This window comes from Frieseomelitta varia, unplaced genomic scaffold, assembly GCF_011392965.1.
Source record: "Frieseomelitta varia isolate USP_RPSP 00005682 unplaced genomic scaffold, Fvar_1.2 scaffold_885, whole genome shotgun sequence".
Classification (NCBI taxonomy): Eukaryota; Metazoa; Arthropoda; class Insecta; order Hymenoptera; family Apidae; genus Frieseomelitta; species Frieseomelitta varia.
The window spans coordinates 286433-300526 of record NW_025110684.1 but is presented as its reverse complement, the minus strand read 5'-3'; the positions used below and the strand labels follow the sequence as shown (position 1 = coordinate 300526).

The window sequence follows — 14094 nt, the reverse complement described above, 5'->3', positions numbered from 1 at the left end:
AACAATGAACGCAGTCGAACACAAACAAATTTCACGAGATCGTAGAGCCAATCGAGATGAGAAAAAAAAAAAAAAAGAAAAAGAAAAGAAAAGAAAGAAAGGAGGGGGGAAAAAAATATCGGACGGAATAACAAGCAGATTTTGGAATCGTTAATCCACCAAGTGTTGCCTACCGTGATAAAAATATAGAATACACGCAGCGAAGGCAACACGAGGTATAAAATATAGACAGACTTTTGTGATCGTTTTTCAAGTGCGATAAATTAATTATTATAGGACAATTGATTAAATTTTGTCAACTAATGTAACATTGTATACACAGAGTAAGGAAATTCTTGTACTTTTGTGGTCGATGTCTTTTAATAAATCTTTTAATTTTCGAATAATTAGGTCTTTGGCTTTTTGTTTGATAGATGAAAGTATGATTTATTAAATTTTGGCTTATTATCATTGATAAAATATAGACAGAGGAAATTCTTTTTCACAATCTCATATTTTTGAGATCGGCGTCTTTTAATAAATTCTGAATTGTCAAGTCTCTTTTAAATCTGGATTTGATATGTATATCTCAAAATTTGTCTAACTGTCAATGATTAACTATATACACATATAATATAAGGAATATAAAGTTTTGTTATCTTTCTTTAATGCAATTAACATTCACGCAACAGTAAAATTATTATAATTATTACAAAAAGATTAATTATCCGGTGAAAATTTATTTCAATTTCAGTGCTGGCAAACGTTGGTTACAAGAGATCCCATTTGTGTTTCAAATTTCGTCGCAATTGTGCTTGAATCAATTAATGTATTAACGCCGCTGCAAATTGATTCTATTCCCTAACCAACGATTTAGATTACCGATAATTTGTTCCTGATTTAAAAGCATGTTTGTGTATATGTCGAGTCTAATGCACGGAAATAATTCGAGTAATTAATAAATAAAGCTAAATTTAGAGATCGTTATTTAAGTTACACATTGAATAAAATGTCATTCAATTGAGTCGACTTATAAGTGACAAATTTATATGAAAATAATTTCTAAAAATATTGCCATTAAATTTGTGTAAAATATTATTTCAATTTTATTATCATAGTATAATCTTGTATACTATTATTTTCAAATTTCAAGTATATTTTATAATAAAAAGAATATTAAAGGAAGGAAATTAGAACTCACCTTTGTATTTTGTATTACTAGTAGAATTCGAAGATGACATTGCTAGAACATATAGAAAACGTACATTAACATAACTTTTTTTTATATTAAAATATTGTCTTACATAACAAGCGTTCGAAGAATTTTTATAACACAATTTATTTAGTAATTAAATTTGGTTTCTCATAAGATTAAAAATCTTGTGTAATTGTGATTTCAAATAAAAAACATTAGTTTTATTATGAACGGTGCGTTTCTACGTAAACATAAACAGGAAAAGAAAGAATAGTTTCAATTTTGCAAGTTGAATTTCGGTAAACATCTTTATACGCTTTTAATGCAATTATTCGAACGAAACGAAAATATGATACCGAAAGAGTTCATCTTAACAAATCCAAACTTTTACAGCTGTTTATCTATGCTCTAACTTTCAAACTTCTTGTTAGCCCTCACATTACGGCTGAAAGTTTACACACACTTTCAGTAACACTTTCAGTACACTTGGCACAACAAAGTTTTCGACAAGTGGCAATGTAACAATTTACAAGCTTTTTATGGGAATATGCGTACGCTGAAAAAGTTTCCATTAAAACTTCAATACTATTTTAAATATGGAAATCAACTATACAATGAATCAAATATTGAACAACTTCTCGAAGATAACTTTTTTTAAAATACTTCTCCCCACTTTTAATAAATACATCGGTATTGTACAATTTATGTCACATCTGTTATTTTAACGATATTAATTCTGAATTTAAAAAATTTTAAAATATCTTAAGAAACTTTGAAAAATTAATACACTACTGTTATATTAGTATTTTTGAATTTAAAAATAATTTCAGAATAATAGCAAGAAAACAATATTTATCATAACGAATATTTCTGAGTTTAAAAAATTTTAAAATATTTTAAGAAACTTTGAAAAATTAATACACTACTGTTATATTAGTATTTTTGAATTTAAAAATAATTTTAGAATAATAGTAAGAAAACAATATTTATCATAACGAATATTTCTGAGTTTAAAAAATTTTAAAATATTTTAAGAAACTTTGAAAAATTAATACACTACTGTTATATTAGTATTTTTGAATTTAAAAATAATTTCAGAATAATAGTAAGAAAACAATATTTATCATAACGAATATTTCTGAGTTTAAAAAATTTTAAAATATTTTAAGAAACTTTGAAAAATTAATACACTGTTACATTAGTATTTTTGAATTTAAAAGTAATTTTAGAATAATAATAAGAAAATAATATTTATTAATATTTATTAACCGTGATAGTAGGAAGTAATTAAAGCTGTGTAATCGTTTCCTTGGAAGAAATGCGTTGAAACCTCGGAAAGACTATTCTAATAAAATTTTGTGTTACGACAAAGCTACTGTTACGAGGTATTTAAACGGTTTAACAAAAGGTTTTAACTAGGAAGTAATTTTCGATGAACTTCCTGAAGCATGGTTGTTTCAACGAGACGGGACTAGGCGCTCATCTCGCTATAAATTGAGATGATCGCCCGCATAGAGAAGATTACTGTACTGACATTGATCTCTGCGGAATTTTACTGAAATTTCTCATTCACGTACAATTTACAATTGAAGTATTCTAACACTTTAAAAAAAAAACTCCAATCTATTAACAGCAGAAAATTACGTTCGTTTTCTAAAATTTATTCGTCCATTATTTTAAAAAAAAGTCCAATCTATTATGAAAATTACGTTTGTTTTCTAAAATTTATTCGTCCATTGTTTAAAAGAAAAAAAGAAAAAAATGCATTCGTTAGAAGGAAATGAAAGTTCAATAGAAACGATATGTATTTTGAATGAAGAACTAAATATAGTTCTTCACGAAAGTTTCGCACTCATGTGTGAATAATGTACACGATCTAGATTAATGTTTAATTGCACTCACGGTAAACTTTGATGGTGCCATCAGTGTCTCCTAATGCGTTTCTAGAGACGCATTTATACGATCCAAAATCCGATGCACTGACAGAGTTGATTGTTAACTTCATATGAACTTTATACGCGTTGTCCAGTAGTATAGGCTCGTATTTTCCTCCTGAAAGGAATTACAATTGTACGTTATTTAAATTATCTAGAAATCGCTTATTATAACTTTATTAACACTACTAGTGAATTTGTTAAAATTTGAAATTGTAATATTTTTGTCAATCATAGAAAGTATTTTATGAATTAAATATATTGAATCATTATCGGATTTCAAGATAACTTCTAATGAGCCAACAAGGCCTTAGTTCTCCTGCTGGGTTTTCTCTGAAAATAGCCTGACCTGTGCCATAAATCAGGACACCACTCGAACCTTTTGCTCTCATGAATTAAATTAAAGTCGCTGATTTCACTGTTCCATGTATTTCGAAGAAATATTCATAATTTTATTCTATATCTCATACCACTATTTCTTTAATGAACACTTATGAACACTGTTCAAATGTTTGATCGAAAACATTTCCGCTGGTGACAGTAATCTTTTGAACAACAACACGAATTTTTTATACGAGACACAGTTTTCAAAGTTGCATGTGTTATGATGGTTTAACATTTAATGAGTAATTCATCTGCTTCTGTCAAAGTTTATTCGTTGCAACTTCTTCTGTTTTTAATTATCCGTTTAGATATTTAGACGGTTCCAAACTAAAACGTTTGCACCGCAATTTTTCCCGAAGAAAGTTTAGTTCTTTAATCGTTAACACGACGGGAAAGCGAAATTTATTCAACTGTTATTTTTTTTGCTGTTAGTCACTGTCGCTGCTTCAAGGGTAATTATTCCATACATTTACGATATATAACGACTGTTTAAAATAGTAAAACGATTCTACGTGGAAAGAAATTTAATAGCAGATTATGCTGCGTGTATTTCATTCTTTATTTTCATTTCATCTTCGTTGATTTGTGGTTGTATTTTCGTTCTACGCAGTTTAACGTGACTGCATTATATCCAGCAATAAACACTGTCAGCATAACTTAGAAAAATCTTTACTTGTACTTAGTACTTTATATTCTCACACTGTTGTCGGGAGAATTATTATAGGAAATATTATACATAATAATGTAAATTATTATAGCAAATAATACTAATATTATAATATTAAAATATTAAAATATTATAAATTATAATATATTATATTTAAATAATATAAATTATAAATTAATACAATATTATAATATAAATTATTATAGTAAAAATATCATACTATAAATAACATTATATTAAAATATAATTAATTAAATTTCATCAAATTAAATTTCAAGAGAAGACCGTTTTCATACTTTTTTCTGCATTTTCATCATAAATTACTTCTGTAGATAATTATGTACGAATTTTATTGAATTACTTTCATAGTGTGAAGATGATTTTCATGATTGGAAGAAATATTAATCATTCGCTTCGTTCGTAAATTGCATTGCCACTTTAAATATATATAGTTTATTCCGTTCTTTCAAAGATCAGTTAACATTCACTGTATAATAAACTAGTTGATCTGCAACGGTGTTTGTGTTGCCGACACTGTTGATGTTTAGCGTTATCAAGTCTTGTCTGAATCATCTTAGCGAATGCAGTATCCTGTAATACTGCTACGTGCTGTGTCAGCTTTGCACACCAACGTTCAAATGACAGCCACGCACGTCCTGTACAGCAAAATTTAACTGGATTCAACTTATCTTAGATTTTCGGGGAAATTTGCATTATTTTATTAAACAAATATTTCTCCCTGCGTCTAATGAATTATTCAAATTTTCTGCCGGATTATTATCCCCGACACCGCCTCGAAAGTACAAATATTTCATAATGCTTGACTACTTCGTTGTGTCAAACAACTAGTTTCGATAGAGAACTACGAAGTAAATTTATTTCATAAATATCAGCCTCGATATTGGACATGATTACAATGTTTTCATACATTTATATATTTCGATGTAATAGAGCGAACGTGATTGAAAATGAAAAATTATTATGTCGTTATTATTGCTCATTTTATATGATGTGTTAAATATACATGTTACTTTATAATTAAGTTTATGTTTTTCTCTTTATTCACATTAGATTTTGTCGTTGTAAATACATAATCATGTAACTTGAAGGTATACATCGACACGTCTACATTTTCAATATCGTATTTTGCATACTTGTTTGCAATATAATTTTATTCTGAACACTTATCTCGTACAATTTATGTTATACAGTCTCGAATGAAACGAACGACTTATCCTTTTTGTATCTTTCACAGTATTGTTCGTATCATTTCACATCACATCAACGTATGATTAGAAAAATATACGAAACAATCTTTCGTCAGATTCGTTCATTGGACTACAAATTGGAGTAATTTAATTTGATTTAACACTCTCAGATAAATCGAATTTAATTTTCTGAACGAACGAGATTCTGGTCGCAGAGCATTAAATATATAACAAACCAAAATACCACCGTAATCGTCGAACCGTTTCCACAATTTATTCCGTTATTTTGATCTCCGATTGTGCTCGTAAACCGTCCCGATAACAAATTCATCAATCATCGAACGTGGCAATTTCAAGGACACGCGAGCGAAAAGTCACCGCTATCATCCTGGAACTGTGATGATAACTCGCAAGCGATCGATCCATCCATCCGATGGATAATAAATAATGCCGCTTCTTTGGCCGATTTTTCCTTCCTTTTTTCCCTTTTTTTACGGAAATGGTCGCGCGCGCGGAAACGGGCACAGAAATTCCCAGCGTCTTTTGAACGAACGCGCCACAATGGTTCAATCAAGTTTCACGAACGATGGGCCAGCTTGGTTCCCGGCCTATCTAGCTTACTTTCGTATTCGTCGCGCACCGGTCCTAAGTTAACGTGATTTCTGTTTAGATCGACACCATTCAGAGACATTTCCGTTCTACGACTGGTAAGACTCGAGATTCTATCGATGCCGGGGCCTCTAGCTATCTGGCGGGAGTGAACGGCTACGTGGATGCAAAGCGAAATAATGAAAGGAGAGACGGCTACGATTGCCAGGCCAGGTGAATGGCCGTTAGGGGCATCGTCCGTGAATCAGCTTCGAAATTCGGTGGGGGAAAACATTCTGTCAATCGAGGATCTCGCTGTTGAATGAATTTTATGTTTATCGGAGCGAACCGGCGCGAATCCTAGAATCGCGAGCGATAATGCACCCTCGCTCATGGTGCATGCTTGGACGAGCGGGCACAATCATTTTTCGAGAATGCCCGAGAATTGTCCTTTCGGCGCGACTGACAATCCGATTGACGAGCAATTGCCTGGATATTTTCTGCTGGATAATGAGTTACGATTATCATTGTTGCACGTGCTCGAACGGGACGGGAGTGACGTTAATTTTTATCCGCGGAATTATCCGAAATTGAAATAGAATGAACATTGACGAGAGAAAGTAGGGTGTTGCTGAATGTAAATTGAGAGAGAAACGATTTTTCTGTTATTTATCCTAATACGCAAGATATTGAATCAAATAAATATTAAAATAGGCTTCTGGAAGGTGTGCAATCATGTTTGAAGTTATCAAAATGCTAATAGGAGACGAGAGAATGTACATTACGAAGTTTGGATTAAATTAAATTCAATGAAATTAAAATTCGAGAGGAATAAATTTATTAATTAAATTTCATGCAGAATTGTAAAGCAGATGAGAAACGTTTTTGTAATTTTCGAAAGTGAAGAGTTCCCATAAGATTTCGTTGTTTCTATAAAATTTCTGCCATTTAAATTGATATAAAGTTAAATCACATACGTTAATAATTTTTCACGGATGATAATATTGTAGAAATTCTTTTTCCATCGCATTGTTTCTCGTAAAAAGATTGTCGATTAAAGAAAGCCTATTTTTATTCATCCTCAAGATGCTGTAACTGTCGGAACAATTTAAAGAGTGTAATGACCAAAAGCGTAATGCAAATTAATTTCTAGTGTATAATAAATTTTACATGTTTCATGTAAATTTTCGTAAATATTTAATATTCCCGGATATTTAATGGGAAAGATTAGTGCGCTTCGGCGCAAATATTAATTTTTCAAATTATTCCATCGTTACTTGGAAATTCATTTAACAAAGAGATCATTTAACCCATTAGCGCGCGTTTTCATTTTCATCGGTGCTGGTGTTTCAAACGGCTGTACCATGCGAAAACACATTACTGGATCAATAGAAAAAAATTCAGAATAGCAAAATTCCCTTTCAGGCATAAAACCATTATCTGTCGGAAATGTGCACGCACACATGTGATAACACTTTGTTCTCAACTATTTTAGCAGAAACGCGCGCGACGGCGTCACTCGCGCCAATGCGTTAAATCTTGCACGATCAATATTTAATTTTCTAAATCTCTCAGTTTCTTTCCTCCTTTTAGCTTGGCGATTAATTTTCAAAAAAATGTGACGACGCGAGGCGACGGAAAAGCGGCGATGGAAATTGTGCGGTAACCCGATTGCTGGATCAAAATTCACACTGTACGTACTATTATTGCTTTCGATACAGATGCAAATATCAACAAGGCTGGCGACGTAATAATAACGACAGGAGAAAAGGCCAGACCCTGCCGTTTCGGTTCTTCATATACATAACACGCATCCTCGATTTCTCTCTATAAATGCTAGATAAAAATCACGTTACACCTCTAACGTTGGCTGCTTGAAACTCGCATGTATTATTCAGAGGCTAATTCCGTTCGGATAACCGAGCGAAAGGTAAATCAAACGAAACATTTGATCAGACACGTGATGTATCAGCCATGTAAACGTGTTAGGCAGTCGATTCGCTTCTTCAATCGACGCGTCCAGTACGTCGTACAGTTGTAACGGGGGTTTTCAAAGTGGATTCTCAAGCAGATTTGCGGAGAATGTTTTCAACAGATGTGAAAATATTTTATTTGCGATGATGATTGTTAAATGTTTGGTTTCTTTTTTTTTTCGTATATGTATATACATACACTATATATACTATATATACTCATACATATACTACTTGAAAGTTTTCGATTGAACACAAGCATTCGAAAATATTCAAAAAAACGATTCTCTCGCGTTCGCGAGTTGGATTGAAAAATAACGGGAACAGGAAATTTATTTTATTATTTTTTTTTTTCGTGGAACTTTCAAGCAAATGCAGCAGTATTTTGTACCCCAGTGATCTCAATGTTTTTGGATACTTATTATGTTCGATCGAGAACTTTTCTCTAGAGATAGGCACAAGTATAATATAAGCACGCGAATATAAGTTCGACGATGAGAGTATTTTCCAATACGTGATTAATCCATTTGTATACCAATAAGATACTAAATGAATTCCTTGCTCAGACTAATTTCCGACGGCAGTGACATTCTAACATGTACGACCGAAACTTCGAAACGCGCAACACAGTCCAAGAAACATGCTTCGAACAATTTTGAAAAATTCAGTGTTTGGGAAATTTGGAAAAAGTAGCTCGAGGATTGGGAAGATTTAGGTCGTTGAGCGGTGATCTAAATGCCAGGATCGAGGATCACGTGACCGATGCAACGCCTTATGGCGGACTTGAGCAACTGAGGGAGAATAAATTCGGTCAGCAGGTAGGTTGCTGACGCACCATGACCCTAGACACGGTCAGGAGAAGGTGGACCCGATCGGCGTTGTACGTCAAAATGTATTTGAAGAGAGCCACTAAACGAGCGGAGATGGTGATACGAGGAAAATACGAGGATCTGGAGGAAAGGAACGGCAGCAGATCGATAGAAAGTACTAAAGCTGGCTTTTATAGGCCCGGTCTGGAACGTTTATACTCGCGCTTTGCTGTGCGCGTGTTTATGCGTTCGTTACAAAGCTTTCGTTATTCAAAGTCCTCGTTACCCTGTTCTTCGACTTCTTCGACTTCTCCTTCGTTGGAAAATACAACGAGTGTAAGAAGAGTGTATATATGGACGTGTAATTACACCTTGGGAAGATTAAGATACCAATACGAGGAAACTGGTTAGGTGTAAAATCCTTTCGTTGGCCGTGAGAAGAAAGTAAGATCAATTTGGTACTTTATCGCTACTATTTATAATATTTATAATTATTTATAATATATATATATAATATTCCTATAATATTCTAATATCCTACTGTTCGAATTTTTCCTTATTCAAATAGAATATTTGTCAATAAAATATATTTTCGTCCAATTATTTTATACATATTGTTATGTGTCTGACGTGTTTCTCAGACTTACGAAAATTAAATCAAAATACGAAACACAGCCATACGAGGCTGAGAATCATAGCGGTGTAAGTGTGAATTTTAATAATTTGAGTTGATGGTACGTTCCAAGTGTCGAAGACTCTATATATGTTTACATACTTTCATGATCAACTATTGTTACTTCATTTATTGGTAAGAATTATCGAGCAATACTTCATTTTAACACTTAACTGAGAAATCAATACTAGACGCAAAACATAATTTCACGTGAAACATTATGAGTAATTTACACGATTATGATTCTCAGCGCTTCAAACGAAACTTCCTAACCTAATTTTCATCTTCTTTAATCCTATCTTGGGCAACCACGTATAATACTAACTACATGCATCTTAAATGATAATAATAATTTAAATAGAATATAAATATAATATAAAATTAATTTAAATATAATATAAAATATTTAAATATAATATAAATATAATATAAAATTAATTTAAATATAATATAAATATAATATAAAATTAATTTAAATATAATATAAAATTAAATTTAATTTAAATGTAATATAATAAATATAATAAAATTAAATTTAAATATAATATAAACATAATATAAAATATTTAAATATAATATAAAATTAATTTAAATATAATATAAAATATTTAGATATAATAATTTAAATACTTGAGTCATAGATTCCAAAAGATATCTACTGCTGAAAGCGATAGATAATATTGGTTAATATAAATTAAGAAAAACTAGTTAAAAGTGAATGAAAATTAATCTTGCAGATAAAGTCTAAGTGATTCTAATTGTAAGTATGTCTGTGGCCATATTGAGAACGACTGAGATGTCTATAACAAATAATCTCTCGTTAATAACGAAGTTCTGCATGGATAAATGCTGCGTGTACCACAGGAAAAACAGTGAGTCATTGTTTTAACCTACCTTGCGGAACTATTTCGTCCTTATCCCTTGTCCAATAATTGATGGATTTAGGATAAGCCTCCGAGTGGCACTCTAGAGTCAACTGTTGTCCCTCGTGGGCGCCCACCAATTGATTCTGCACCGAAATCATGGGCGGAACTGGAAGAAGAAAAACAAATTCCCCCGCCGCGTAAATAAACGTTCAATTTTCGCTCGTGCTCCGTTCGGGTTTTGCATTTTATCATTGGGCTCGATAAGTTTGGGATGAAAGGGTCGAACAATTTGGCTCGAGGAAGTGAAAATCAAAACCAGCAAAATAGTTTGAGATAATTCTCTAAATCCTGTTAACTCGCTACGATACTTGAAATCGAAAAGATTTCTCCATGTGAAAATTCTGAAACGAGACGTCTCTTGATTAAAGATTTCTACAATTGTCGATGAAAAGATCAATTTTGTCTAATGGGGCGTAACTTGTTTCCCCTTTGAAATAAAACAAGTAAAACGACTCGTGTAAGAATGTAGATGAGATGTAAGTATCACAATTATCATATTAAATGATGAATTAACTCGTTTACCTCGATTATTATGAATTAATGCCTGAAAGTATAAATATTAAATAAATAATTGATTCTTTGGTTAATAATAATAACTGCTTAAATAAATAATCTAGTTAAATGAAGTATAATTGGCTTTTAAATTGGATATTTATTGGGACGCTGAATATTTAAAAAATTTAAAATATTAATGATCATGTTATAATGCTTATAATGATTGTATATATGATAAAAGGCTATATCGATACTGTTTTCAGGAACTAGCGAAAGAATTGAAAGGAAATTTTAATACTTTGCTACGTAACATCGTACGTAGTGTGAAAAGAAATACTTACATTGAACTGTTAGCATAATTCTTTTACTAACTGATGGGGGCACGCCATTGATTGCGATGCAAAGATAGAAGCCCATGTGTACTCGTGTTACTTTGGAAATATTAAAATTTGGCCCGTCGATGCTCTGAACTGTAAAATAAATTTTAATAACAGTTAAAACTTGTTTTGATGGGAAATACAATTATTCCTGCTTTGTATAATTATTCGCTCGATTGTATAACATTCACGAAATTTTAAAAATGATCCAATTTTAATTAATAAATTAATTGGGATCCATTTTTTTCAAATTGAATATTTGAAATTTAGCAAAATTTATGCAGACTTCTCTGAACGACTGGCTGACTGACTAACGTTTAATTAGTGACTGATTAAAGTTTAATAGTATGAAACTAAATAACATTGCAAGTCTAAACATAATTTTATTGTAATTTTTAATACACATCTCAAACGTTTTACATAACATCTTTTTACTCATTCATTTTTTTCATTGGGATATTTCGAAAAGATTCAAAGAAGAATTGAAACACCTTGTGCACAAATAATATATATAGTATAATAAATATTATAATAACGCATCGTTCTTCGAAATTGACATTTATTTTCGATTAAACAGATTTCACGTATAAAGTAACGTGATACTTGCGTTCGTTGAAGCTTCGTGTTCTCTCTCTCTCTCTTTTTTTTATTTTTTTCTGGGAAGTTTGGGAAGGTACACTTTTAGACAGTTTGGTATACGAGCGTGAAGTTTTTGAAATGGGCTCGAACAACTTTTTCAGCGTCAGTGTATTTCCTGGCAGTGCTATCTGCAATACGATGAAAACTGCGTCGAAATTCCCCGCTATAATTTGTTTTGGAAAGTAATCAAAAGCATAGCCGAGCTCACGAAATTTTCTCCTCGATTTTAACGTATAATTTTTCAAGTCGCGTTCCTCCCCCCCCCTCCCCCTCCCCCCCTCGCTGCTATTTCCCAGTGTGTTAATTTTTATTCGAAACGATAGAACGGTATTTCGTTATACTTCGCGTCAGGTTTTATCAAAAAAAAAAAAAAAATAAAAAGTGCCAGAAATAAAATTATAAATAATAATATTCATACATACGCGTATCATGTCAAATCTTTTTAACGGGACGTCACGGAATTCGATGTTGTTTAAAAAGTCGAATTCACCGAGAGAAACGCTAAAAGGTTTTGAAAGGTCCCTCTGCTACGAAAATTTATTTCGATTATGGAGAATTCGTGACATAAAACGAGAACGTAACTTTATCTTGATAAATAATATCTGAACGTGTCGTCAGTAATTATTTTCATGCATTTATGAAAAATTTGGGGATGAGCAAATACATATAATGCAGATAATACGGAAAAATGTATAAAATATTTCAGGCATAATACACTTTATGACATTTAATTAATTTTCCTTTTTTTAATCATTAAACTTCTTTTTTTTTAATAATCGTCGTAGAAATATAAAATTTGCAGAAACATCCGGGCTTTGTTCATCGTCGATACTATTCAAGAAATAAAATTCCTGTCTGTATTACACAAACTTTATTTCTGATCACTTTATATATCGTATAAATCAAACTAGCTTTAATTTTCAAATTTTGACGAAATTATATATTTTTCATTCCACGAACAATGAATTTATTTATTACCATTTATCATCTATCATCTGGATCTTTATTCGTCCATTGATCATACATACATCGAATAAAGTTAACATTTAAATAAAAGAAAAGAAAAATCGTTTCTTTCACAGAGGGCAGTCAATTGTTTGACTCTCTCTCTCTCATGTCATTGGAAAATCAGCTTTTAACAGCTACAGAAAATGAAATTTTTCGTTTATGTGGTCAAAGGTGAAACGGAAATTTACAGGAAACAGGCAACCGGGAGTAACACAGTTTTGGTGTTGTCTTCTCTGGCTACGGGACGGCAAATTTAGTTTACTTATCCGAAAGTCTAGGTAGTCGACGTCCGTCCGTTAACCATAATTAAATCTGGTGGAATATTTGCGCCCGGCTAACAAACTGAACGACGCGAAACAGGAAAGAACGAAAACCGCGCGAAATCCAACGAATAACCAGTTACAATCCCTTCATTGCTTTTCTTACGAAACAAATCGCATTCAACCAGCCACGTGATTTATGCGTTTTACCGCTGAATTTCGGTCCGAAATGAAATTTTTGTAGGTATGTCGACGTGAGTAGATGTTTCGGTGCAAATCTATAATTCCTTTTTTTTTTTCATAGAAATTTTCTGAATTTACATCGACGCATTTCTAAAAGTTCGAATGATTTTTCGCAACGTGAACGCATTGTTGCAGTCAATAAATTTCGTTAATACTAAAACTATAGGAGTAACACGATTTTCTAATTTATATTAATTTTATAATCTATTCGTAATATTTTTAGAAATTTTGTACATTCACAACGTGGTTTCTAGAGATTTAAATGATTTTGCAACATTTAAGAATAACAGTTGCATAAACATTTTCCTGTTTCTCGTACTTTAATTACTTGAACAAATGTTTTATATTTCAGTTGTCTATAGTTTTGGCACAAAATTTTTTTAAAATTTATTTGAAAAAGTAATAACAATATGGTGGATTGAAAGATGTAGTGAAATACGGAACAAAGTGAAATAATTAATAATTTTAATTAATAGTTTCAACAATTTTTACTTTCCAAAAGCTTCGTTACAATATATAATTTTATAAAACATTTGTTTGAGAAGTCTGCTGCAACCTTTTAAAATTAAAGTAAAAATGAACGCAGCACTAAAAAGCAAGTTACAAAGTAAATAAGTCAAGAAAAATTACATATCTTTATTAAATAAAGAATGTGAAGAATATATAATACTATAATTTATTAATGAAAGGGTGAAAAATGAATTTTAATTACAAAATATGTACAAGTGGAAAGTTC

General features: G+C 31.4%; 1 protein-coding gene across 2 annotated transcripts in view; it reads right to left on the bottom strand.

Moving 5' to 3' along the window:
- LOC122537040 (neurotrimin-like) overlaps positions 1-14094 on the bottom strand; it is a 68862-nt gene that overhangs the window by 9217 nt on the left and 45551 nt on the right. For both annotated transcript variants that reach the window (XM_043669932.1, XM_043669931.1), the window contains exons 3-6: positions 11173-11301; positions 10305-10442; positions 3077-3226; positions 1181-1222 (exon numbers count right to left, since the gene is read on the bottom strand). In XM_043669932.1, the coding sequence (XP_043525867.1) occupies positions 1181-1222; positions 3077-3226; positions 10305-10442; positions 11173-11301 (459 nt within the window). The remainder of the gene's footprint in view (positions 1-1180; positions 1223-3076; positions 3227-10304; positions 10443-11172; positions 11302-14094) is intronic.